This window comes from Dermacentor silvarum, chromosome 10 (assembly GCF_013339745.2).
Source record: "Dermacentor silvarum isolate Dsil-2018 chromosome 10, BIME_Dsil_1.4, whole genome shotgun sequence".
Classification (NCBI taxonomy): domain Eukaryota; kingdom Metazoa; phylum Arthropoda; class Arachnida; order Ixodida; family Ixodidae; genus Dermacentor; species Dermacentor silvarum.
Window position 1 is genome coordinate 157857545 of NC_051163.1, and position 27641 is coordinate 157885185.

The 27641-nt window shown below is 47.5% G+C and overlaps 1 protein-coding gene across 3 annotated transcripts in view; it reads left to right on the forward strand.

Moving 5' to 3' along the window:
* LOC119431124 (ninjurin-2) overlaps positions 1–27641 on the forward strand; it is an 86356-nt gene that overhangs the window by 39777 nt on the left and 18938 nt on the right. Inside the window, exon 1 of one of the 3 annotated variants that reach the window (XM_037698601.2) lies at positions 13000–13164. The exons of 1 other annotated variant lie outside the window; for it this stretch is intronic. In XM_037698601.2, the coding sequence (XP_037554529.1) occupies positions 13129–13164 (36 nt within the window). In that variant the 5' untranslated portion in view covers positions 13000–13128. Of the gene's footprint in view, positions 1–12999; positions 13165–21332; positions 22126–27641 lie in introns of those variants that run through there. One more of the 3 variants, XM_037698600.2, reaches the window with a different exon arrangement.

Sequence of the window (27641 nt, forward strand, 5' to 3'; positions counted from 1 at the left end):
CCCAGAATTTATTTCCTGCCACTTCATTTCATTGCACTATTAAGTGATCACGCACAAGGCGATACAAAGCGGCACATCAATGACTCCTGCTAAAATCGACATAATTTTGTGCAGCAACAAAATATTGTCAAATTCTGCCTTTAAGCACGTCTTCTGCTTTGAAAAAAAAAAAGAAGTAACCAGTTGTACTGAAGTTCTTTCATTGCTTTGTGGCTCCTGTAAGAAGATTACTTTAGGCACATGATAAAGTCTAGATAATTTTTTGCAGCATGCCTCCCACTATTCAAAGTTTCAATCTCTTGAACGCCACTGCAATGAAAATATCTAGCTCTTCGTCATTTTGATCCGAGTGTGTGACATCTTGCCACTTTTGTACTTCGTCTTTCTCCACCATTCCGATGAAACAATTTTAGCAGAACCCATCCCAAGAGGGCTATCGAAGTTAATGCGATTAGCATTCAAGCAATATAGCGACATATTGTGGTTGTTCATGTAGTGGTAGTTCTGAGATTTGAATTGTGACATACATTGTCTCCATGATCGGCCCGCTTTGCTAAGACCTTCACTCGCCAGTGTTGCCCATAATCGTGATGGCAGGGGGATGACTGTGGGCTGACGACACAGTGACAACTACAGAATTATGAAAAATGCGGTAGAGCCCATCACGCGATGACTGTTGACAGTAATGCGTTAGCATTGAATCGGTATACGACACAAAGTACTGCCACCGTCGAAACGAGTTATGTGTGAGGCAGTGCATTGCAGCGGGACTCATCTTTTGCGCTTCCCTTAAAACACTCGGCGCTGTCGGACGCCGCTGCTGCGAAGCCCGCATGTGGCCTCAGAAATGCTTGGCGCGCTGGTGCGTGCAAGCGCTGAGAAACGCGTCAAGCCACAATCGGGCTCCTCTCGCGCTTCTTTCTGTACATGCTGCGCCATGCAGTGGCACTGCCGAGAAGTTTGCGCGTGGCCTCCGAGACTAGAAGCGTGGCACGCCGGTGCCTCCGGACGCTGAGAATCCGCCTTTTTTCACGGCGCTACGGCGCATGCGCCCTGCCCTGGCGGATTAGTCGCGAAACGTTTTGGAAGGGTCGCGCGCGCAGCTGGCGGCCCCGTCTCGGGGGAACGTCCCCCCCCCCCCCCCCCCCAAAAAAAAAAAAAAAAAAAAAGCGCTCGCACGCGCGCTACTGCAAGTGCAAACTCGTGCCGTGTACCTCGTTGAAACTTCACTGGTAGCTCGACGCCGGTGCGGTAACCGAAAACGTGCGTAGCGTAAGACTGCAACTCCACTTTTAACAGAAAGCGGTGAGGGCTTCGTCTAGACTGCACAGGGAACCACGTAGTTGCCACCTTGCATTGATGGCTGTAATAGCAAATTTATCGATAAACCCCTGCGTTACACTTGGACGACACTTAAAAACACGTTGCTGACGAATACTTCATGCAGCGTGTGCCCGACTTCACGTACTCGTTCAAGGCGCGGTAACACTGGGTCGATACTAGACCGACAAGACGCGCACGCCTACGATTGGCCGACCATTCAGCAGTGTGTCGCTGAGACCATTTTATCATACCAGGCCTACAATACGTAACCGACGAGCGCGAGTTGTCGTACTGCGATGGGCTTTCTTGTTGACGGCACCGATAAAATCAGCGTGCCGACCATCATTCGGCCGAACCCCGCGTGATCGGCCGTCGAACCGATAACGCGATAGCCGCAATGGCTTCGTTAGTATATGTAAATAATCGCGCTCAAAGTGAGTCAAGACATGCCTACGAAGTTGAAATGCACAAGATTCGACCCTCTCAATCCGTGCAGATAAGTTTGAGCCAATGTTGATCCTGTTCAGCGAAGGTTAGGCCTGGCGCCGTCGAGTTCGCGCACCCGCTACCGGCGGACCGGTACTGAAAAGTAAGCAAGTTATAATGAAGGAAACTGCTTTTATAGTCCAATTCTAACCTTAGCGATTTGAAATAAACTACCCTTCGCTTTGATCGCCGCGTAGACAATAAGCTGCAAGCGGGGACACAGCGCTGTGCCCAACGCCTGTGCCAACATCTGAACGTCACCGTTCCCGTAGGCTGCTGGTCGCATTCACGACGTAGATGGATGGGTTTTTACGTGTTGGCATGCTGACACATTCCTTAATTCCTGCGATGTACTCTTTATCTCTGCGTCAAACCCGAAACAAGAGACGGTACAGCAGGATAAACAGCCGCTTCGCTCAGTTATATACCAACGGTGTCAGCGATGGCATCCGCGTTCTTGCAGGAGAACAACACGGCCTTTAAATGAGCGCTTATGCGAGCACAGTTTGCTCTAATAATGCTTTATGACACGCGCAAACTAACTATCGCGAAGTTAAAGAAACGCGAGAATCAGTAATAAGTTAACAGCGCAATATTTGTAACTGGATCACAGCCGCCATTGTTTAAGTGGCTCAGCCGCTCATACTGACTCGTCTCACGATGGAACGACGCGGCTCATATGAGCAGATATGTGTGTTTTATTCTAAGTTTTGACAATCTTTCATATCAGCGCCTTTTCATTTATGCATCTTTCCCCCATTTTTTGATGCTAACAACGATCTGTGGCTGTAGATGCCGATGTAAACAAGTGCATGGCTTTGCTAAATTCGACGCGGAAGGCTGCGCACTCGAAAACATCTTATTTATGCGAAATGTCTAAAGAACGTGTAAAAAGAATTACAAAATAAGCGAGGTGAGAGTGCAGGAGTTAGCGCCAACAAACTCCAAAGCAGCCGCTACGGCAGAGGGAACTCGGCGTGCCTTTATCGGCCGCACTGTAAACAAAACAGCGCACTCAGGCCTGCTCACCCTACATGTATATAGTTGGCGAGTGCTACATGGCTTCCAGGAACGACATGCTGCCCCCCAGAAGATATTAATAATTATTCGCGATCCACGAAACGCACAACCGATGCGCACTTAACACGGGCGCAGGTTCACAAATCAACCGGCGAAAGCCCCAGCACCCTACCAAAACGTTTCCAGCGGCGCGCCGCAGAGGGCAGCACAGGAAAATGAAAAAGGCGGATTGTTTCCTCGCTTGGCCGCACACTCGGTGGCACATACTCAGCGACCCAAGTTGGCGAGAGGTTCATTGAAAAGCGGCACATACGCACTGCATTTGTGGTGCAGCCTGCTAATTAATGCATCGGGTTGCTGTCCTTGAGTAACTGTTGTGACGTATATTTGATTCCACTCATCATCGGATTGAATTTATGGGATCTGTTTCGTGTCATTGTAGACCGAATGGAGTAAAATTACTACCATTACTCTAACACAATAAGGCAATGCATACGCCTCCCCCCCCCCCCCCCCCCCCCCACCTACCCTTCTTCCCTTCAGCAGTTGTAGTGGTGGTTTTCAATAGCTTCGCTGGACATCCGCTTTCGCAGGGCCGGGAGGGCAAGTAAATTTTTTGAACTTCTGGTTTTACCTCAAACATCGCAATTGTTGTATTGGAGGAGGACGCCACAGGAGGCAAAATAATTTACGTTGTTTTGAAGATGACATGCGTTCTTGGCATTTGTTTCTGAAAAATTAGCCTTTTGTCGCTCTGATACTGAAACGGCGTACGAAGAGTACCCGAAGTAGTGCCCAAGTGATACTTCCCGCCTCGTCTAGCTTCTTTATGACGATGGGTTTCCCGCCTGTGCGCGCCTCTTGTAATATTCTCTCGCGAAGATTATGCTCGGCGACCGATAAGTTGATCGGTAGAAAGTTTCAAACTTTCAACGCGCCCTGACAAAGAGTTCCAGTCTCGAAACTGTTGGCATAACGAATTGTAAGTCAGCTTACGACAATGGCTACATGGTGTCATCATTTTCTTCCTCAAGTGACATCTGGCCCATTGATCTTCTACCTTTTCCTGATATATATATCTTTATTGTTCCTTTAAGGCAACCAAAAAAGTATTGTGTAACACTTCGAGCTCGAACGCTGCATCTCCGGCTATGTGCAAAAGTAGCTGCACGAACCCCTTTGACGTACGCTGTCTTTCGACAAGTTATATCTTCTCCTTTGTTGTGGAAGCACCGCTTTTACGTGCAGCCCTGTCTCTTTTGAACCTCTGTCGTCGGCGAATAAACGTCACAACGTCATTGATTCCGGCCCGTTGTTCATCCTGCCGCAAACAAAGGGCTTTGTCTTTCCGTGGCCGACAACTTAGTTTTGTCCGGCTGTGGAAATCCATCACTGGTGACTGGCGAAACAGGTGCGGTTCATCGCAAATTTGAAGCGCTTGAACAGGGTGTTTCAGCTAACTTGGGCCAAGTATCAAAAAAAAAAAAAAAAACATAAGCGCTATGCATGTCAAATTGTTGTAGTGTTGTTCCGAGCCGTATGGAGCAGGTCATATTTTTTCCAATCCGCCAAACTCGGAAATAAACAAAGGTTGCTTAATTAACTTTTTAAATACTAACTCTAGCGAAAAATATTCAATACAAAAGTTGCAGCGCTTGTTCAGAAACATCGAATTATTTAATCTGTGTTAAGATAACTGCCCTGTTTAATGTTTTTCCAGCCTTTCCTTTAAAGTGCGCAAAATTTAAAAAAATACCACGTGACTGCCGGCTGACGCGCTGCGCTTTCAATGCCCTCAAATGTAAGTTTAACGAATTAGCAAAGGCTGCTCCGCGCACTGGGGTCGATTGAACAGGCTCGTTTCGTTGCTCGATTTTAGAACGCATCTCTTTGGCCCTCGTTCCTGCGTTGAGCATCAGCGTCCCGAAGTATAACCGAGCGAACGAGCACAGCGAAGGATGAAAGAGCGAACGCGGAGCGCACCGGAGGATGAAAGACGGCGATAGTGAAGAGCGCGAGGAGGAAAGCGGAGGAGGAGAGCATGGCAAAAGGGGAGGAGGAAAGCGGAGTGCCGCACGAAAAGTGCTCTACGGCGGCGACCACGCATGCGGCGCGCACGTCCACCGATACCATATATATATATCGAAACAAAGCGCTGGCGCGGGCTCGGACCCACTGCGCATGCGCTATTTCGCCTGCGCCGCTGCCGCCGCTAGATAATGCGCTCCGCGCGAGCGACGCGTCCCCGTGTTAGCCATGTGTTAACGCTTTCTTTCTGAACAATGAGCGACGCAACCGGTGGAAATGCTTCGTCTGGCGTTGCTGCTAAACGATCGAGCTGCCCGAGCAGAGGCTCAGCGACGCCGCCGACGAGAGGTCCTTGTCAAATTATTTGCCACAATATATGGCGAATTCAAAACACCTAAAGAGCTGCCCTCGAAATTCGCATTAGGGAGTATCGTAATCGTCGGTGAATTTTTTCAATTGCACAACGGCAGTCGCAGACTACTAAAACAATCAGCAGCGCACGAACAGGAACCCTGTATACGTTGACACTTTACACGTGGCGATTGAGGTGCGAGCACACGCGAACGGCTTTAATCGGGATATATTTCGGTGTGGCGACGGGCAGTCGCGCCTGCCTGTGTGAAGATCGGCGTCCGCGAGTCGCCCTTTGGGCGCCTGTCGCAGTCGGTGGCGCGACCTCTGTCAATGGCCGGTGTGAATGCCGCCTGAGACTCCCTTAGTCATCTCCAAATACCCATGTCGGGAGTCAGCCGACCTGATGATATATGCTGCGTTCGCTTACCCCATCACACCAGCCATTCTCTACTTCGCTTCCTTTCTCTTGGTATCCGTTCTGTTTGGCTAATGGGCCACAGGTTATCTGTTCGACGCATTACATGGCACACCAGATCCGTTGTTTCCTTTTATTCACAACCATAGAACACCAGCTACCCCTGTTTGCCCTCTAATCCAAAGCTTCGTCTTTTGTCTCCTAACGCAATTACGCTAATAATAATTGTTATATCGCTCGCTATGTGAACTTCGCTCCTCCTTTATTATCCTTTCGTTTCTGCCCCATATGTAGTGACGATCGAAGAATGCAATGATCGTACACGTTTCTTTTCAAGGATAGCGGCAAGCTGCCGGTAATGCCTGCCGTACTCACTTCAACCTATTTTCGTTCGTCTGATGATGTCCTTCGCATTATTCGGGGACCCCTGTTGCTGTACTTGGCCTACATAAATGTACGAGGTGGTAGTTAGCGCAGCCTTTTATTGAGTCTAATAGATTTGGCGACGACCCCAAGCCATGATGATCAGTACACAAGCCTATGAAGAAGAAAGGTAAACCAACGATCAGGATTATTATACGGATGAAGAAGTCCGTTATAAATTGCCACAGCACTCTTGCGCGACTTCAAAAGTCTGAAAACCAACCATGAACTCTTTCCAACATCTATATGCGTATTTTGCCAACTTCCTTTTTTTTTGTTGCCGTGTCCGTGGGCAAAACCTCAACCAATCAGCCACTTGGTTCCTTGCAGCACCATCAGATGGCGCTAGCCTCCTCGAATCCGTAGCAGGGGCGGCGCCGGCCGTGCAGGGAAAAAAAAAAGAAAGCTCGCCTTCGCGCATAGCATTCGCTGCAAGCGTTTCCCGGCAAAGATCACGATTGCATAAGCTGCAGTTGCCGGGAAGCGGCAACTGTAGCATACGAAGCAGGCAGTGAGGTAACTACACCCTCGTATGTAACAGAACAACCCGCCTAGCAACTGATTTGTGTTGTGACAGTGCTATCGGAAGGCCACGTATAGTGAGGACTCCTGGAGAGCAGCGTGCATACGAGGCGCGGCGAAAGTGTGGTTAAGTACATTTCTCTTCTCTCTGGTGCACTCTTTGCAGGCGCACGAAGTAGCGGCGCAAGCCAAGTCGCAGGCCGTTGAAAAGTCTTATACTAATGATTAGCTAATGATTATACTAATGATTACATGTGAATGCCGCCATGTGAATAATTTCAAGCTACGTTGCAATGGGTAATCATTGTAGGTGTCGTTTACAGCTTCGCTGTCCAATCACCTTCACAGCGGGGATTGATGGGACGAGGGGGCAGTAGTTTCGTGTCTTTAGCGCTGCTCTTATTGTAGATCGTCCTCACCTTCTTTGACATTAGAGTCTCAACGAAATTTTTAACCGCGTAAAAAGCCTACTTTAAAGCAGTTTAAGATAGCGCCGATATGATGAGCGTCCATGCAAAGTTTGACATTTTAAATTCGAACGAAAGCGTCACTAAAGTGCCGTATTTGATACCGAAACTGCAGAAAAAAGAAAAGAACGCTGTCATTACCACTGGTTGGAAGTGACGCATGACCTTGAGCGTGTCATTGTCTGGCTTGACCTCAGGAGATAAGGTGCGCTCTCCGCCGTGACCACCACTAGGGGCACACGTCTTCTTAGGTGCTGTTTAAATGCTGCTTAACAAGAAAAATATGAAAGTATCTGTCCTGCGGCTTTGCCAAGATTGCTTTAGTAGAATATACTACATATTTAATAAATTTAGCCAAAGCGATATTTCGTTACAGTTGGTCTTTAATCTCCAAGGTTAAACCGATTAATTGGTCGCGGTAAGAAAAAAAAGAAAGTGGTTAGGGAGAAGAATTATATGTCAGTAGAAAACTAGAGGCTTCGAGCCGTAGCTGCTCTTCCGTCTGCTAGGGAATGTACTACTACCTGCATTCTTTGCGACAACGGCGCTGTAGTGAAACTCTTGGTGCAATCGGTCTGTAGACCAGCCGCGGCCACTGTTTTCGCGAGGCCGCTTGTGCACATTGCATGCTTCCTTTAATATTTTATGTGAAGCTCTTCCGAGATAATTTTTGAAAATGATTGATCTCAGTTACGTAGTAGGATGCACGCCTTGGAGCTGTGTCAACTGGATAAATCATATTATTGACCTCGGGCTTCGAGGAGACTGACACATTACGTGTGCGCAAGACGAGATCACGAATAGAAATTGCGGGAACTGTTGTGCAGGACTCATTATATGAAATTCCCTTTTTCACCCCAGCAATCACGGAGCGATGCAGTTCCATTCAATCGTGTGTAATAACAGCCATCCGTGATTCCTTTATCAACTTCCTGTCTGAACTGTGACTAGTCACCTTTTGTGCTTTTCAACAGTAAATATATGCGCATGGTAATGCTTCCTAATTTTTTTTGGTTCTTTCTTCTGTTGTTTTGAGTGCACTAAGCACACATGTTGACCGATTGTCATATTTGTCTTATTTGTCATTCTTTTCAACCTTTTACTTGCATTCGTACTTTTGATGCATTACTGCATGCCTGTTCCTGCACTTAACTATTTACCCTTGATATGATGTGCTCACTCCCTTGATTAAATTCGGCGCTGCACAGGGTAACCGGTAAATAAATAAATAAATAAATAAATAAATAAATAAATAAATAAATAAATAAATAAACAAACAAACAAACAAACTGCCAGCGCCATTTTCTACCAAGTAATCACTGTTGCTGAGCTGTATGCGCTGACATGTTTCGTTTATTTCAACGGATACATACACATATCTGCACTGATAGGAGGCCATGGGAAGCACACCTGTGCGAAGTCGACTATCAAAGCTCGCAACCGAAGGTGTCCCGGGTACACGGCATATGTGTACATCGCGCTGCGGCCAGCTTTGAAAACATGACTCACTAATATATAATGTACTTGCTGCCAAATATGTTTTCCCTTCTTTCTTTAACTGGTCTAGGCAGAGTCATATCTGTGCCGGTAAGATGCGTTTGTCGAATCGAATGGCATGCGACAAAAGAGTTTTCCGGTTCGGTGTGCAAACAGAACAGTGCAAATGCCAATTTTCCGTCAGTTATTTAAAGCACGTGCTACTCAAGAGAAAGTCACAAAATTAGTCACTGAGAATATGAGTCGGGATATTGATTGTGCTCTGCATTTTAATATAATAATTAAACAGGGACTACGTGGTTGATGTTTAGCGGCTGCTCGAAAAAAAAATTTGCCAGGTCTGTGACAACCATTATTAACCTCGGAATCTACCGCTTTCTAGGCGATTGAATGTCACATTCGATATTATTTGAACCAACCGATGAAATTGAGGGTTATGTTATTTTTAATGGATTACGCGATACTTCTATTTTTGACGCATTTACTGTACAAAGCAGGCCGGTATATAAAGTATGTATTATTCTTTCTCGTGCCATGTCTAACACACATTTACTGTACTGGTCAGTGCACCATTCCCCGCAGACACAGCTAGCAAGAGTTCCAGCCAGCAACAAGAAAGGAGGTAGGAATGTTTTGACCAATTACAGGCCTATATCTATGCATCTTTTTCTAAGGAATTCGAACAAGTGATTCGCTGCAGTCATCAGTGTTTTTTGTTAAGCATTCCCTAATTTCTGACTGGCTTCGCCAAAAATAGCTCAACGTATCTGCTTCATCAAAAAGAGTTAATATTGAACAGCGGGGTGATCCGGCGTTAGGTTCCATCATCAACCGTCTCAGCTCCGGGGCCTCTGACGAGTCGCTCCGGATGTTAACCTTACATAATTGAACTTTATAGCGCCACAGTGTATGCCGCCGAATGACCTGAGCGCTTGCTGTTGGTGCCCTCCCACATGCGTTCTACTGGGCTCCAAATGCTTCACGACGAACCCACAGCAGGTCATCTTGGGGTAACGTGCACTTATCATCGCTTGCGGCGTCGTTTCTTTCGGCCTGGATTTTATCGCTCCGTACAGAAGCATGTTGGCAGCTGCGAACTGTGCCAACCACGCAAGAGACCACCGATGCTTCTCGCCGGCCTTCTGCAGCCGATCGATGTCCCAGTAGAGCCGTTCTCCCGCGTCGGCCTCGATCTGCTCGGACCTTTCCTTACATCAGCATCATGCAGGGAACAAATGGGTCGCTGTCGCGACGGACTATGCCACGCGTTACGCTATTACGCGCGTACTTCCAACCAGCATGTGCTACCGATATTGCCGACTTCCTTCTCCACGATATGATTCTGCATCACGGTGCTCCTCGTCAACTGCTCGCCGATCGCGGTCCTTACATGTCCCGTGTCATCGATGACCTTCTACGCTCACGTTCCACAAAACAAAGTCACCACCGCCTATCACCATCAGAAAAACTGCCTCACCGAACGCCTGAATCGCACCATAACCGACATGCTCTCCATGTACGTTTCCGCCAACCATCGCGACTGGGATGCTACATTACCCTTTGTTACATTTGCCTATAATTCGTCACGCCACGACACGGCAGGTTGTTAACCGATTTATCTTCTTTTTGGCCGGGAACCGACACTACCCATGGGTACTTTACTACCAGCCGTTCCACAACAATTAACCATCGGAGTACGCGCAAGATGTCATCGCAAGGGCGAACGCTGCGCGTCATATCGCGCGCGACTGCCTTACGATGCCGCAAGTGTCACAGAAGTTCCGTTATGATTGCCGTCATAAGTATGTATATTACGCTCCAGGATCCTTAGTGCTCCTCTGGTCGCCAACTCGACGCGTAGGTTTCTCAGCGAAGCTTCTACCACGCTACCACGGTCCTTATCGCGTTCTGCGCCGAGTTACCGACGTGACGTATGAGATTGCACCGGTGAAGCCCATGTTACCATGTGTGCCGGTCCCGACTGACGTAATTCACGTTGCTCGGATAAAGCCGTATAACCCGTCCGCTGATGCTGCACTCTGACCTGTCCGGGTGGTGCGAGTGTTTTCGCCCGGGGGGTAATGCCGCGACACAGAAGAACTACAGCATTAGGCCGGCACCGATGAAGAAGAGGTAGAGGTTGATCTTCGCCATCTTGGCTGGCGGCTGTTACGCCTGTGCTACTCGCCTTACTTGCAAATAATTGTCAATATACGCTTTTTGTGCAACAATATTAACTAGCTTAGAGTCACTATTCCTTACGCTAGGCGCATTTGTTGACTTTAGCAAGACGTTCGGTAAGCTCAACCACGACATTCTTTCGCAAAGCTTGAGCACTGCAGCGCACGCGTGCCCCCCCCCCCCCCCCCCCCCCCTTCCCATGCGCTTAACGCAATGAAATCAAACTTTCATTTTCGCTTTCATTATGTCGTGGTCAGTCAATGTTCATCTGGAGTTCTGCGCATTATGGATGGCGTGCCGCAAGGCAGTCTCTTAAGGCCTATTTAAAAACTACGCCAATGATGTGATGTACATCTATTTGGATGCTAAATATCTCATATACGCAGACAACTGAAGTGTTTTAGTGGAGCGGACTTTTCAATGTGAAACGGATCGCATTCATTGTATCGGGCTTATTGTGCTTTGTTTTCTATCTTGTTTATTTATGCTTCTCGCAATTGTCAATCCTGTTTTGTGGGTTCGAGAACTTATCCAAACGGTCTATACTGCTTTGTCCTCTCAACTCCCAGTTATCTTTGAAACTGAACTCAAATAAACTGCGATCGATTGATCGATAAGAACAAAGTTTATCAAGAGAGTTGAACTTGGTTCTTTTTTATTATTCGTGAGCACAGGACACCTTAATTGGCATCATGGGTGATGCCGGCTACTCTTTCTCGCTTGCTAAGCTATACATGACCGGTTAGACTTAAAAAAAAAAAAAGATAAAATGAAAAGTAGAGAAAAGTAAAACCGCGCTCACGGAGTGTTCACCGGAAAGTCAGGTTAAACGCATTATTCGCCACAACAGATATAATTTGCACAGCAAGTAGTGGTGGCTTGTAAAAAAGAACATTAAAATTAAAGTAAGAACTGGATAACGTTCACTGGTAGTTTGCATCCAGTTCGAGCAAACCCAAAATGCACCATTTAGCTGTAATTCAATTTACTATATCGTCAAGGTAGCCCGCGTGCACCAGCGGTAAAACGACTGGGTTTCGAATCACTACATAACAGTAAATGATCTTGAATAGCACAAGTACATCAGAGGAATAGAAGGAAAGACAGTGCTCTGTTTTTCCTTGTATTCTTCTCACGCACTTGCGCTATTCAAAATTATTCACCATGGCGTACCAACATGCCCAAATCACTGCGGTTGTGTACCTAACAGCGTTCTCAAGTACGTCGTGGTGAGTGCGCATGAATTCCCGAAGAATTAATATTTGGTACGGCCTTTCCTCAGACGCGATTCCAGGTGCGGTAACAGCACGTCGTCGATGCGCTTGGTGCTATATTTTATGCCGGCACAACACCGAAGTCACGACTCCGATGTCTGCGCTATTTGAAACGCCTTCCGCTACAATTTCTTCCTCTCATGCTGCCCTTCGCACCTAACTTGATGATGTGCTGCTTCGATAGAGGGCGGTCCAGGCCGAAAACAAAGCAGAACAAAAAGCCCGAGCAAAACGGACAGCGTGCACCTTCAAACAAGCCTAATGCGCATCCAACCGATCGGTGGTTGCTATGCAAAGATAAAATACATTGATAAAGCGAGAAAAAATGGGGAAGGGCGGCGGCATTCACTCACGTGCGAGCGACCGGCCAAAATGTGTTGTCATGGCGACCGACGGCGCTGGCACGTCCGCACGGAGGTCGTTAGCTGTGAACGCGCGTGCGTCCGCGTTTCTGGCGCGAAAGGCACGCGAACTCAATACAGCGTCAATGCCAGGACATTAACGCCCGAACAATGACATCGAGAAGGAGCGGATGCCGGGGTTAACAGCAAAGCGGTGTGCTTCATTTACCTTGTCAATAGAGAGCCCCTCGATTTCGCCGACGCCTGCCCGGTTGATCTTCGCGAGACCGTTCCTTACGACCGGACTTCACTGGCGTGACTGTGTGGGGACCGCTGCAAACGTCGCCGTCCGCCGTGTTTTTTTGCTTCAGAGACCGTAAAGTGACGGTGTTCAATGCGCATCCCTCGGTCTACGGATGGTTACTGTGGTTATTATTGAGTGCAACAACGGCTATCTCTTTGTTCCGTTCAGTGCTGAAATACGGACACGAAGCAGTTCTCTGGCCCACCGGCAGTTTTCTCCACAGACACCAACGTATTGAGCGTTTTTCGTTCCCAACCCTTGGAGTTGGTTTAACTGGCCTTGAAAGACTTCCACCTATACTGGCAGATTGTGTAATATTATTTTGTTTGCTTAAACTCGACCGGACCGGGCTCATCGCCTGCGACACGTCGCTTCTCTTGTGCGAGTTGGCGCGGATCACTGCCTGGTGCGACTATATCCTGTGTGAAATAGAAAACAAAAATCTTCGCGGAAGAAGAGAGCGCCGAGGAAGAACCAAGTTTCTATACACCAGATGATCACTCGTGTCAACCCAGCAATGGTGAACGGAGTAAGCAATATTGTCTTCCTTACGATTTTTTAAATATTTCTAACCAGCGTCCTTGTATTACGTGCCCGTATGCTTCGCTGTACTGCCTGCTGCTTACACCATGTGCTCGAAGCTATTGCGTATAGCTATCCAATACAGCGTGGCTCAACGCGCTTTTTTTTTAATATGCAAAGTTTTGAAATGTTTCCTGTGGCTGATAGCATAATCGTAGTCCTTGAGCTGGGCTACTCGAAGCACTGGTTTTCACGAAAAATCTAAATACATAATCGACTAATTAAATAAAGCACTAATTAACCATTCAAAACCGCACGTACAGCAATTTACGAATTGTAGCCGTTTGAGTTAGCAAGCCTTGTCCACTTGAAACAAATTTTCAGGTTAACACCAGTTTCGTGACAATGATTCCCACAGTGTGCGACAAAATACATGGGCTTTCCAGTTACTGTTGTGCTTCAATGCAGGAAACGATCGTCTATTTAAAGTAAGTGGATGAACAACGCGTTTTTTTGCCGCAAGTGTGTTGGCGCATCTTCATCTGTGAAACTTTCTTTTTGAGAAACTCGTATGGATTTCTTTCGTAGCTTCGTGCTGCATTCGGGTGGATGACAGTTTACGCTTTCATGACTCTTCCTCCACCTTGGAGGATTCCGCAGAACTGATTTGCCATATTCAGTCAGTCAGTCTATTCAAATAGTAAGGCAGGCAGTTAGGCAGACCGACCGATGGACGGTCGGTCGGTCGTTCAGACAATCACTCGGGCCCCATCAGTCGATCAGTCCGTTCACTTCATTCAATCAGCATGGTAAGTCCAGTACAGTCAGTGAGTCCGTCAGTCTGGTCAATAATTAGTAATTAATTTATACAGTCGGTCAAGTGCCGTTAATCAGTCCGGTCGGTCGCGCAGCAGTCCGTCTGCATGCAATCCCTCTTGCAACGCAAGGCTATCTGTCTCTAGAATCAAGCTAACATTGACACCTGGCGGTCGATGACCTCGAAATGAACGCATAAAGCTTGGGGCCTAGAGGTCATGGCGCTGTGTATTGTTTGTAAAGGAACACATAGACATACACGCGCTGCACTCACAGGCACGCGCGCGCACATAGGCAGGTAGGTACATACGCACACGTAACACCTGGTGTCACAGCAGGTTCTGTCACAGCAGGTGCTGTCACAGCACACGTAACAGGTGTCCACAGCAGGTTTCCCTCTCGCTGGTTCAGATTACAGTGCCCGTCTCTCGCTACACTTTGGCACACATCTCCCAGAACTTTTTTTTTTTTTTTTTTTTTTTTTTTTTTTACGTGCGCTACCTGTTGATGTAAACAGATGACACCTGCACGAAGCATATGAACTGTGCAGGAACCATTCAGTGTGATTTTCGTAGTAAGTGGGTTGCTTCTAGCTGTTCGGCTGTTTTCCTGATTGATGGGCCACTCACTCAATTTGCAGCCATATCTCTGTGGCGTTACGCAACGCGCTACTCGAGGGAGCCGGTGTAACGCGACCCACTGAAACGCGTCCGTTCTGCCGCGACCGTACGAAAGTGTGTATCTGCGCCCTGCTGGCCCCTGCGTTGCGATGACCGTCCTTTCGCAGTCACCCATCACCTTGTAGCGTCCTCTCCATCACACCCTTTCCACATGTTGTCCTCCTCTCCACAGTCCCATTACAGCAGCATCAAAACCCGTCCGGCTACGCATGAAGAGTCACAAAAGGAAAATATTAAGCTGAGCTATATACATTGAACTATTAAACTCCGGCAATAGGGAATTTATCAATCGTAGCGAGAACAAAGCTTTTTGAAGCGAGAAAATGGCGAATGTGGATAATTGCAAATGTCTGTGGAAGTGCGATTAGAGTGGCGCCTCCGGTTGTGTACAAAAGTACCCCTCATATGTGACGTCAGTACTCGCTGATCCACAAGGAGCGGCATGGAGGGAGTTGACGAGGAAATTACGTCAACTCGCCCGTTTCGGCGTGGGTGTTTCAAATTTAGGAGTAACAGTGGGATCACAGGCGACGATTTTCTACGCAAAAAAGTGTTATATTGGCATGGAGAAAACGATGATACTCTTCTTGACGAGTAATATATCGATCCAATCCGGCTGCATATATTCCTTTAGAGTCTCTTTATTATGCAAAAGAGCTATAGCGACATCTAATACAAGAAAGTACTGTAAAAGCCACCCAGTTGGTTAGCGCTGTCGCCTAGGAGCGCTGAATGCAGGATCGAATCCAGATACCTTACGGGACTCTCATAAGCCAGCGGCTAATGGCGATTACGTGCGCCTCATAATTCGAATTCCGAAAACACCTACAAGCGCTGTCGCAGGTCACAGCTCCTGTGACGGTGTTCTTCCGCTTTTCAGGTGCACTTATGGAAGAGGCGAAATATACTTGCACGAGCAATCGGATTGTCCCTGCAGGTAATTAAAAATGTTATTTGTGTAGCCGAAATAGATTTTTAAGTATTCATTTTAGGGCACAAGTTGCAAAAATGAAATTTGAGGTGAGCAGTAGTGGAGCCTTGCTTGCTTAGCAGGAAGGAATCCTAAGACTACCACCCCGCTCGAGATATCCGGTCTTGAAGGAAGTACATTCTCGTTCCAGCTAGCAGCTTCCCAAAAGCATGCGTCAAGCAGTTTGGGAGGATCTTAAACTTTTACGTCAACGCATTTTTAGCAGATTTGGGCAAATGATATCTCGAAAGTGGTGCTAATGTTACGACTTCTGCTACGCAGAAATTACTTCACCGCTGCGTGGCTTCAATTTTGCAATGGAAACACGTGCCCTAAAGTTAATAGTTCAAAAGTTATCTAGTGAATTTCTAATTAGCCCCCTAGATCGACATTGTGATTAGTCGCTCAGGTAACGTCCGTCTTTTCACTCAATCCACCTGAATAGGCCGATGCGTTATCTGATCCATACGACTAAAAAAATGTATGAACTGAAAAATAAAAAAAAATGGCATACAGAATTTTTTTATTGCGATAGCAATTAATAGGGGGAGGGGGGGGGGACCACCGTGGTTGCATAGAAGCTATGGCGTTGCACTGCTAAGCGCGAGGTCGCGGGATCAAATCCCGGCCGCGGCGGCCGCATTTCGATGGTGGCGAAATGCAGAAACGTCAGTGCACGGGTGCACGTTAAAGAACCCCAGATGGGCGAAATTAATTCGGAGTCCCCCTCTACGGCGGGGACTAATCAGATCGTGGTTGTGGCACGTAAAACGCCAGAACTTATTTTATGTATAGGGACACTCCAGGGAAATTTCCGCCTTCGCTGTCATTGTCACCGTGATGTTCCGCATAAAGTCCAAGTGCGGTAAGACCCTATCGCGCCCCGCGGTGCTCTTTGCTGTAGGTGCGAAGGAATGCGTGAGGGGGTGAGCCGTGAAGGATGGTGGCTTGATGGGCGACGTCTTTTTTTTTTTATATATGGTTTTTAGGAGATGTTGGCGCCTTTAATTGGCGCCGGCTACTCCTTTTCACATAGAGGTATGAAAAAAAAAGAAAGAAAGAATGAACCTACACGCATTAAAATTAAATGTCAAATCCAAATCACAATAACACAAAGTCCAGTCACATAAGGGCACTAATACCACACTAATACTGAAAGTTCAGTCACGAAGGCGCATAAAGTTAAACACAAAATCCAGTCACATAAGTATACTAATGTCACACTAAAACTGAAAGTCCACTCAGAAAAAGGGCACACAAAGTTCAGTCACATAGCTGCACTAAAGTAAACACAAAGTCCGGTCACGTAATTATACTAAAATCACGGCACATAAGATAGCATGGAAGCAAGGAGGTTAAAAAAAAAAAAGAAGCTTCTGGAGGGACGGCGTCCGCTGATGTTTACCAGCAGGGGTGAAGCCAGCGCTTGCCCTGACTTCACCTCTGAAAGAGTGCCGCGCAGGCTGCAGTCCGCGCACACTTTCAGTGCTTTTGTTGTGCGAATATAAACGCTAGGGTAATTGGAAAATAAAAGGTCGTTGTTTCTAGCTAAAATATTATATTTGGCAAAGTATTGATTTCAAGAACTCTCAAAAAATGCACCACGACACTCAGCTTTGCTCCTAAAAGCTGTGAAACAAAGGTGTACATTTAATAGCATCGGCGCAGCGAAATTAGCCATCTGAAACATGAAGGAGGCGAAAAGCAGGCGTTTCCTATTTTCCACTCTTCCCTGCCGTCTCTTCTTGCCCTGAGTAAGATGGCGGCGGCCTGGCTTCACTTTGAAAGCAGCATTGCCATTCCAGAATTTTTTATTGCGATAGCAATTATATGGACACTTCAACCGGATTTCTGCCGTCGCCGTCGCCGTCGCCGTGAGGTTCCGTATAGATAAAAGCTGCGCCGCGCGCCATATGCCCGAGCGGAAGCGTGCGGGGACGCGCGCTATCACGGAGAGCGAACGCACTCAATCTCCCACGCGCAAGCAAGGAAGCGGGAAGCCAGCGTCGGAGGGAGCGGGGGGGGGGCACTTCTACTCTGCCAACAAGCGGGAAGCCAGCGCCGGAGGGAGCGAGGGGGGGGGAGGGGGGGCGCACTTCTACTCTGCCAACAACCGCGTTCGTCGCTCGTCGCTCGCGCGCACCGTCTCTTATCTCCACACGGCTCAGACTTTTTTATGCGCTGTGCATTCGTCGCTCAGTTTCCGTTGAAGCGATAGACCGCGCGTACCTTCGCCCGCTGCGGCGTATCTGCTTGCTGCCAGCGTTTTGACAGTCGTTGTCTGCAGTCATTCAGTGTGATCTATTCATGTTTGTTTGTGCGCGCTCACACCACAGTTAGTAATAGTCGGGCCACATTTTCCAACGCACGCTTCACATGCAATGCTGCCCGGATCGGCAGTGCAGCGCTCCAGGTGTGTCCCTTCGCACGCGCAGCCCAGGGGAAGCCTTTCTCATCAACACCACCGTTTCACACGCGCTTTCTCGTGGCCATCGAGTCTCTCTTCATGTCGGTCTACTTACGCCGCAGCACACCTGCTTACTTAATCAGCTCATGTTTACTACAATTCATATTGCTACCAAAGCCGCTCACCTTACTTCGTATGACATTGCTGTGTTGCTATCGCATTAATTGCTTCGCCCTTAGGGCGAAACTGTGACATTTTTTTTCAACCTCCTTGGTCGAGGCTAACCCGACCGTTGCTGCGCGCGGCGCCGCTGAACGGCCGAGCGCGGCCGGAGGTTATGTTGGAGGTAATGTGGGGTGGGTACGAAGCCTAAAATTGCCGAGATGGCTTGTGTCTTCGTGTGCGCTGTGTTCTCGCACTCCTAGCGTTGGCGGTCGCGTAATCTGAAGTTTCGAAGTCGCGTCGAAGCTAAAGGCAGCGCGTAGCTTTCGCTCGTCGCTGCTGCCGGTCTTCTTCACGCCAGCGTTATGACAGTGGGTGTCCGCGGACATCGAGTGAGATCTGTTCATGTTTGCGCGTGTTCCCGTGACAGCGTGCTTGCTAATTTAGTAATTCAGTGAATGTTTACTGGCAATTCATATACCCGATAAAACTATACTAAGCTTACTTCATGAAGCTGTCTAATGTATTGCTATCTCTATCGATGCTTCGCCATTTCGACGAAACTGCGGCTTTCTTCTAAACATGTGCGGCAAGTTTTTATTATTTATATCGATATTTGTATCTTGTGCAGTGGTTGTACATAGTGACAATTTCGATATAGCGGGTTAGAGATATCCTGGGTTCGATGTAGCGAACCCAAATTCCCACTTTGGCGGAGTTATTAAAAAAAAAAACAAGACCAAAAAGAGAAATGTCGATGTAATAGCTAAACAGTGGTTCCGATCAAAAATACTCAACCCCAAATCTCTCTGAACAACAAAGCAGCCTCCATCTCGTTAAAGGTACACGTCTAGTCCGTGTTTCATTTCTCGTATCTTTCGTGAAAGCGAAACTCTATTTGGCGAACCCCCCTCCAGTTAGGAAAAGGAAAATATAGATAGGAAATAAGATTCGTCCAATTTGGACCTGTCTTCTGAAGAATCCCAATCAGGCCGCAGTCATTCTTTCTCCAAAAGCCATCGTGACGTAGCGCTAAAAATAAATTCTGGGTATGAGCCAAAACCACAATTATGGGGCACACCGTAGTGGAGGACTGCTGATTAGTTTTGACCACCTGGAGTTTTTTTAACGTGCACCCGATGCATGGTACACAGCTGTTCTTGCATTTCGCGCCCGGCGAAATGCGACCGCCGCAGTCATTATTTGATCCCGCACCCTCGGGCTTAGCAGCGAAATGCCAAACCCACTACGCCACCGCTGCGGGACATCATGACGTTGCTCTAGTGCTTCGACTCCCTGAAATACTAAAGAAAAAAACGCCAGAAAGAGGAAGTGGGAAAGAAAGATAGGCGGTAATTATCACGAAGAACGTCAAGTACAAACTGACCTGGCGATGCTACATGTCTGAAAGGCTAATACTGCGTCTGTTAGATATGTGTGTGTGTGTGTTTTTTTAGTGTATGCGCGAGCGCGCGCGCGCGTGTGTGAGGGGGGGTATACGTGTGTTTCGTCGGCTTCATATATCCTCTCCACGAGCTCTGCGCCAGTTTGTCGAGCGTATATCATCAAGTAACGCGTGCCTCTTCCACATGACGTGCGTGTATACAAAAATATACGTAGACAGTTTATTCCTGCTGAGTAACTTTCTGCTGTTACCTTAAGACGCTCCAATGAATGCCAGCTTACCTAGGGACAACTGCACACATAGCAATGACTATTATCACGTCGTTCAACTGGCTATGCCGTGGCTACAACGTTGTGTCTGTTGTCGTTCACATTCCAGCTCGATGTGGCACTTACTGCCGTACGTTCAATTTTAACGCGACAGCGTTAAAGACCCCGTTTCGCAGAAAACCCGGCGTCGGCGTCCGTGTCCGCGTAGGCGCCGGCGTCCGTGGCCGAAAAAATTATCACGAACCACCCCGACCACGCAAGCCCTCCGCATAGCGTAGATGCGTTAGTGAGCTAATTGAGTTTCTCAAAGTAAAATGCGTCAGAAAAGTCGCAAAGTGCGACTTAACCACAACCTGCAGACGTGATATAGCGTAGGACTGGAATTTGAATATACGAGAAAACATGATTCTCTTACGCGGAAACTCGAACACGAACTCCTTTTCAAGCATTTCTACAATTCATACAGCGGCACGCCGTTGTTTGTTCCTTGCAAAAACAGCACCCAGATGGCGCTCGCCGCGCGCGGAGGCGGAATTGGAGGAAAAAGAAAGCTGCACTTGCCGGGAAGCCTGATAAGGAGGCAGCGATCTTTTAATGCTATCCACTCTTAAAGGCGACGCTTAATCGTCTTCCAAATATTTTGTAGCGTGCGTTGTACGGGCAGAACAGAGCTCACAGGATCCATGGAGTGAACAGCACGAGCGATGCACAGCATATTACAGGCGTGAAGTCCTGATGGGCACTGCCAAACAAGCACAAGCGAATGTCAACGACATGGCAGACGTGTATACGCGTGTACTGAAATTCCTTCGCCGAAGCGTTCAGGCTGCTTCGGCGAAGGAATCTCACACATTGGGTCTATCATAGACGATGTCACATGTTATGCAGCTGCTACACCTAATTCCCTATTGTTTCCGCGAAGAACGATGATTCACCGGGAGGCCGTCCAACCAACACCGAACCAGCGAAAAACAAAGAAATAGTTGATTTCCGCAGCCCGAAATGTGCAACAATGGCTCCGTCGCATTTGACGGGCGGCGCGCTCATCAGACCGAGACACATCCACACCGCACCTGTAATTGCGCATACCGGGAAGGCAGGACGTTTTGCGACAAACATAGCATCGTGCCGCATCCGGCTGTGATCTGATGGCGTCTGGTTGAACGCGCCTTCACGCAACGGTGGTCGGCAGCGTAGAACGCGCGTTCGCGGTTCGAGCCCCCATCCCCTCCCCTCCTTTTCTTTCTGTATCTTTCTTCTCTCCCAACCTTGCATAAACACACACACACACACACACACACACACACACACACACACACACACACACACACACACACACACACACACACACACACACACACACACACACACACACACACACACACACACACACACACACACACACACACACACACACACACACACACAAAAAAAAAAAAGCCACTGCAGCGTATCACGCGTGACTGAACGAATGTTGCTACAGCGCCTTCCGTTGTCAACCGACAGCGAACGGCAGGGGGCAGTCAGTCGTTGGTCCAGCAGGCTGAACAGCAGGCACCCGACGCTGCCTGCAGAGAGTCGATATGCTTTGCGGAGCCGACCGCTATAATCGCGTGAACCGCTGGTGAGTGCGGGCGACTTCGGTCGCGTCTGTGCCCTCGTGCACAGGTCACCTATACATTACGCTGGTTGCTGCCTAGTCCTGCGTATTCCTACCACTGTTTGGCAGACGGACAGGTCTCGCTCGGAAAGAAACTTCTGAAACTCGCGCCGACTTTGCGGAGAACTTGTTTCATGTGACTGTTCGCCACCTGCGATACGGACTGACTGCCAGTGAAATCCCGAGCGTGGGGCACTACTGTGTCGTTTTGGTGTCTATCTCTTCCATGGTAATCGGGCGATTTGAAACGGGAAACATCTTCACCGGGAAAAAGAAGCACGTTGTACTGGTGCATTACTTATATCTGTGCGCTCCGGGAGGCAAGACGACGATGACGTGCGATGACCTGAACTGCAAACTGACCTTTGCCTAAACGAACGTGCCATTTCTCGCAACACTCGACCAGCGTTTTCCACTTCGTCGCGGAACTTCTTGACGCTCCTAAACCGCACTCTTGAAGTCGTATGGTTTAAGGCAGTGCCGGATAGCGCGAGAGGGGACCAGAGATGAGCGGGTCCTACGAGTTGCACCAGCCGGCATCTCACCCCACGTCGCCACCGCTCATCCCGGAGGAGTCACCACCATTCTCAAGGATAGCGGTAAGCGCGATCAATATCGGGGCGAGAAAGTTACGTCTGGGATGAAATTAGGCTAATCAAATTTCCGTCTTATAAGCGTTATTTTGCGTGCACTCAATGGGAGTGCTCCAGAAAGTTGTGTCTGGGAAACGTCTATAGGATACTTCGCAGGTAATTCTACTCCGTGGATGCTGCGGCGTTTCGCGCCTCACAGGGACGTACGCCTGGATTTTGTTTGATTGACTGACTGGCTTTAATGTGTCAATCTGGCACAGGAGCTAAGAGAGATATCGCAGTAGAGTGCTCCAAAGAGGTAACCTGGGGTTACGTAACGCGCACCCAAAGCTAGGTATGCGAGAGTTTTCCCATTTCATTACGATTTATTTATTTTTTTTCATTCAGCCTTTCCCAATCCGCCGTGGTCGGCACTGTCGAGAAGAGAACACATGACTTCGAGCTCAGATGAATGCCCTTGCCAATGAGTCACATCGACGATTGCTTGAATTTGAACGGCGACAGTGCAAGGTGTCTTTGGACATCTTTGCGATGTTGTTGATCATTCGCGATTCCACTAAGGCACCTGCGAGTATGGTACAATTGCGCACATTGCGCTATCGTAATGCAAGCTTGATATCTATTTAGCGAGCACACACGGGTTAATCTGTCGCGGGAAGAGCTTAAATAACGGCCAAAATGTGCACTGACACACAATTTCAAAACTCAAATGCTCATGCTGTTTGTTCGATTCCTCTGCGCCCATAAGTACCTAATTGCAGGCATTGGAACATATTTGATTATGACGGCTAAAGTCATCACGAGCGTTTGAAACTACAGCCCCTTGTAAAATCGTCATCAGTATGACGCGTTTTGTGGCCCGTCCGGCTCACTGCGACGTTCTGGCTCACTGTGATCATAGATCAGGATGCTTGTGATGCGTGCAGCGGGATGGACGCTGCTTTTTAGCTTCCCTGTGGAGGAATTTCATTAGAATACGGTCTAGAAGGACACGCTATGCGTATCATCCGCCCAGCCTTTAGGATGAACTTCCGTAAATCCCCAAATGGATGTCATCATCATCATCATCATCATCATCCTATTTATGTTAACTGCAGGACGAAGACCTCTCGCAGTGATCTCCAATTGGCCCTGTCTTGCGCCAGCTGACCTGATCTTATCCTTGCGAATTTCTTAATTCCATCACACCGCCGAATTTCTTGCCCTGCGTTTTCCTTCCTTGGCAGACGTTCTGTAATTGACCACCGGTTATCCATCCTACGCATTACATGGCCTGCCCAGCTGCATTTTTCTCTTAATGATGATTAGAATATAGGCTATCCCCGTTAGCTCCCTGATCCGCACCGCTCCCTTCCTGTATCTTAACGTTAGGCCTAACATGTTTCGTTCCATCGCTCGTATCGTGGTCCTTGGCTTGTCCTCGAGTAGCTTTGTTAACCTCCAAACTTTTGCCCCATATGTTACTACCGGTACATTGCAATGATTGCAAGCTTTTTTGCTCAAGGATAGCGGTGAGCTACCTGTAATGATTTGGTAATGCCTGCCCTATGTGCTACAACACATTTTTATTCTTTTGTAAGTTTCCTTGTCATGATCAGGGTCTACTGTTAGTAATTGACCTTAACAAACGCACTCTGGCAGATTCTAGAGACTGACTGCCAACCATAAATTTTCGTTCTCTTGTCACGCTATTAATTATTACCTTTGTCTTCTGCAAATTAATCTTCAACCCTAATCGTATACTTCGCTGGCTAAAGTCCTCAATTATTGCTTGCAAGTCATCTCCTGCTTTGCTGAACAGGACAGTGGCATCCGTAAATGGCAGGTTGTTTATATAGTCGTCGTTGATCCTCACTCCTAATCCTTACCATAAAGTTTGATAGTTTGAATAGCTCTTTTCAACATGCAGTGAAGAACATTGGAGAGATTGTATTCCCTTGCCTGACCCTTATTTGTTCGGCATTTTCCTGCCTTTCTTGTGGAGAATTATTGTTTGCTGCCTTTCTTGTGGAAAATTAATGTAGCTGTGGAGTCTTTATAGATATTTGATAAGATATTCACGTGCGCTTCCTGTACTCCTTGACTACGCAAAGTTTCCATGACTTTTGGTATTTATACTGAATCACACGCCTTTTCGTAATCTATGAAACCAATATACAGAGGTTTGTTGTGCTCTGCATATTTGTCAATTACCAGATTGATAGCATGGATGCGACACGTTGTAGAATACCCCTTCGTGAAACCAGCCGGCTCTGGATTGACTGAATTGAAGACTTGCCTTGATTCTATTGGAAGTTGTCTTGGTGAACACTTTGTACAGTCCTAAAAGCAAGCCAATCAGCCTATAAATATTGAATTCTTTAACGTCTCTCTTTTTATGAATTTACACATTGGTAACATTCTTCCAACTCTCTGGTGCACTTAAAGTCTTAATACATTGAAAATGAAAGGTCGTAAGCTTTTCGAGTATTAATATTTCCTCCATCTTTGATCAAATCGACTGTTATTTTGCCTTCTCTGGTGCTTTTTCCACGGACATCTGTCCTTGCAAAGCCCTTCTAACCTCATGGCTAGTCGCACATGGTACTTCTGTGTCCTGCTCCTTACTACTTCCAATCAAGATTGCGTGGCTCCTATGGATATTGTACAGTTCAGTATAGAAGTCCTCTGCTGCCTTTACAATGCAATCAAAATCACTGATGACCATTACCCTGCTTATCTTTCATTGCATACGCCTTACTCATTCCTATGCCAAGTTTTCTTCACACAGATTTCATGCTGCCCCCATTTTTTACGGCTTGTTCAACATCACCGATGTCATAATTTATAATATTATGGATATTTTACCACGAAAAAAATTTGCAGTAGCAAGATTTCATTATCCATCGCATGCGACCGTTATAGTGGTATCTACCTAACGGCACCGCCCGGTCCCTTTAAGGCCGATTTACGCTCGAGGCCCGCCTGCCGCACTCGTGCGGTCGTAAGAAAAGCTGCACTTAGAGCAAAAGGTATAAAGTATAATAGCGCGAAAGGAACAAGGACGACAAAGGAACGAAGACCACAGGACAAGCGCTGCACATGTGGCACACAGGGGTACAAATTTAGTTTTACACTGCATGTGCGGTCCCATGTTAGTGTAAACCGAAATGTGTGGCCCAGTGTGCGACATGTGCAGTTTTTCGTACGACCGCACGCGTGCGGCAGGCGGGCGATGCGGCGAGTGGTTCGAGCGTAAATCGGCTCTTAACAGGAAATGTGCGTGCCTGGACGTGTGGTAAAGCTTTGAAAAAAGACCATCTAATGCAGAAGCCAAATGAGATAAGCGATATGCATATTTGCAGAAGGGGCATGTGTCCGTTGATAGGCGACGCTTGGCTGAGTGGGCCTTTTTGGAATCTGCTGTAAAGGACATTTCCCGGCCAACCCTTTCCCTGTCGGGCTGGTCACGTACGCACCGTACGATCTGGCTTGCGATCTGACGCCAGACTTGTCGACCCTAAAACCTCACCCAACCGAGTTCGCACAAGTTCCGACAGGATGCAGGATCGGATCGGACGCCGGACGAACAAATAATACGCGCAGAAGGCGTGAGACGTTGCCTTCCACGGAGCCGGTGCCGCCGACGGGCCGCTTCCTCACCGATCCTGTCACTCACTTCGAACGAGGCGTTCACCTATATCGCCGGTGATGGTGGCATAAAAGTCGGCAACAATTTTTTTCTAACACCGAATAGTAACTAACAAAATAACGTTACGTCGAAAGCGCGCCTGTTCTGTAAAGCAGCGTCCAGTATTAAATCACTTGCCTGATCGGGAACCAGTGGTGAGTAGCGTTCTAGCCGGCCACGTGTTACGTTGTTATTCTCTTTTCTCTTCCGTAACTGACCCACGCATTTGAAGTTTTTCCCATGGATGTCCTACTACGGTCGCCGGATTTATGGCACACCGAAAACCGAAGCACTGCAAGCGCTTGTGGTTTTCTGTGAGCCTCGTTGCTCTTCAGTACCATGAATACGTATACCAACTCTTCAACCTTCTGCGGTCCCCGCGTTACGGAAAAACTTCGTTTCATCAGATGTCTAGGTTTTATTTATTTCTACCGTTTTTATTTCTCCGTGATCTATGCAGCGATCTCCCATTAGAATAGTTTTTTTTTTGGGTGTGACTAGCCTAGTCCTGCGACATATTTCTAACTTTCTCAGCATATTTTACAAAGCGCTCACTACGTTCCTACCTGACCAATTCTGCGTTTTTTTCCGCAGTCTCTTACAGTAAGTCCAGGTGAGCGTTAGTTGAAGTTCGAGGCCCTTCTATAATTTCTTGTGACCCTCGCAATTACGTAGACTTTCTTATTGTCCATGCGCAGAGAATATGTGATGTTGTCCGATACTCGGGCAATCTTTCTTTTCGATCTTTCGGTTGCCATCGGCGAGGACGCTTTTTGTTTTGTTTTGCTCATGATTCTTTGTACAGGCTTTTAAAAAGCTCGCACGAAAAATCGTGCGCAAAATGCAGTTCAAGTGTAGTTGTCAGCTTCGCTGTAACAGAAACGAAGCCGTATGTGCTATGCAGAATTAAGGCAAATTTGCCACGGTGCTATTAATCAGCCAAATGTGCTCTGTGAGGCAAATTCACGCAGCAACTTATCCTATAGCTAAGCTGTGACTCTTAAGGCTCACTCACCAAGACGATATAAAGTTCAACACCGTCGTAGACTGTGTATGTTTAGATCGCAAAAACAGACAATGGGCTTCCCCGATGTAGTTGAGTGCTCAATAGGTTGTCGAAACATGTAGCAGACATGTATTCTACCAACTTCACTAGAGATCAGCGTCACCATTGGATGTGCTGAGAGTGATGGGACGCTAAAAACGCGAGCTATCTGTAATGTTGCGCCGATCATACCCGAGCGTCTGATTTTAAGGAAAAGGAATTACTTCTGCAAGCCTTCACTCGAAAGCAGCGCTAGCATCTATTTCATAAAAGTTTCAGTGACAATTAACGAAAATTTGAGATCAACAATACATTGATGATGGAGACCGCACAGTTACCAAGAGCCCGTAGCTACCGATCTTAATATCCTAAGCCTCCAGAGCTGGATGAGCTTATCGAACTTGATATCAGAATTGCGAAGTGCCAGGAGCGATGGGGTTCTACTTGTCAGTGAAATGCAACTTTGCCGAAAAAATGCATTAGCCTGCCTGCTGTCGACAAAGGTCACAATCAGACACGTACACATGCGCCATCAAGCATGCCCCGGCTTTTTCCATCGTGAACGATCGGATGGCTTTCGTGCACCTGCAACACTGCATGGCCTAAGCCTAAACTTGGAACTCTGTACCCCCCAATGTCTATGATGTGAATGCATTAAGTACGTGGAAAAGCGACATGGGTTGACCGATGATCGTGGCTGTCTCGACGTCTAGCCGTTCTCAGAAGACGTTATACCAGGCCAATGGCCCGATATAACGGCTTTAGTTTTCAGGCCATACAGGCCTTAGTTGATTTTGAAAAAGTGCA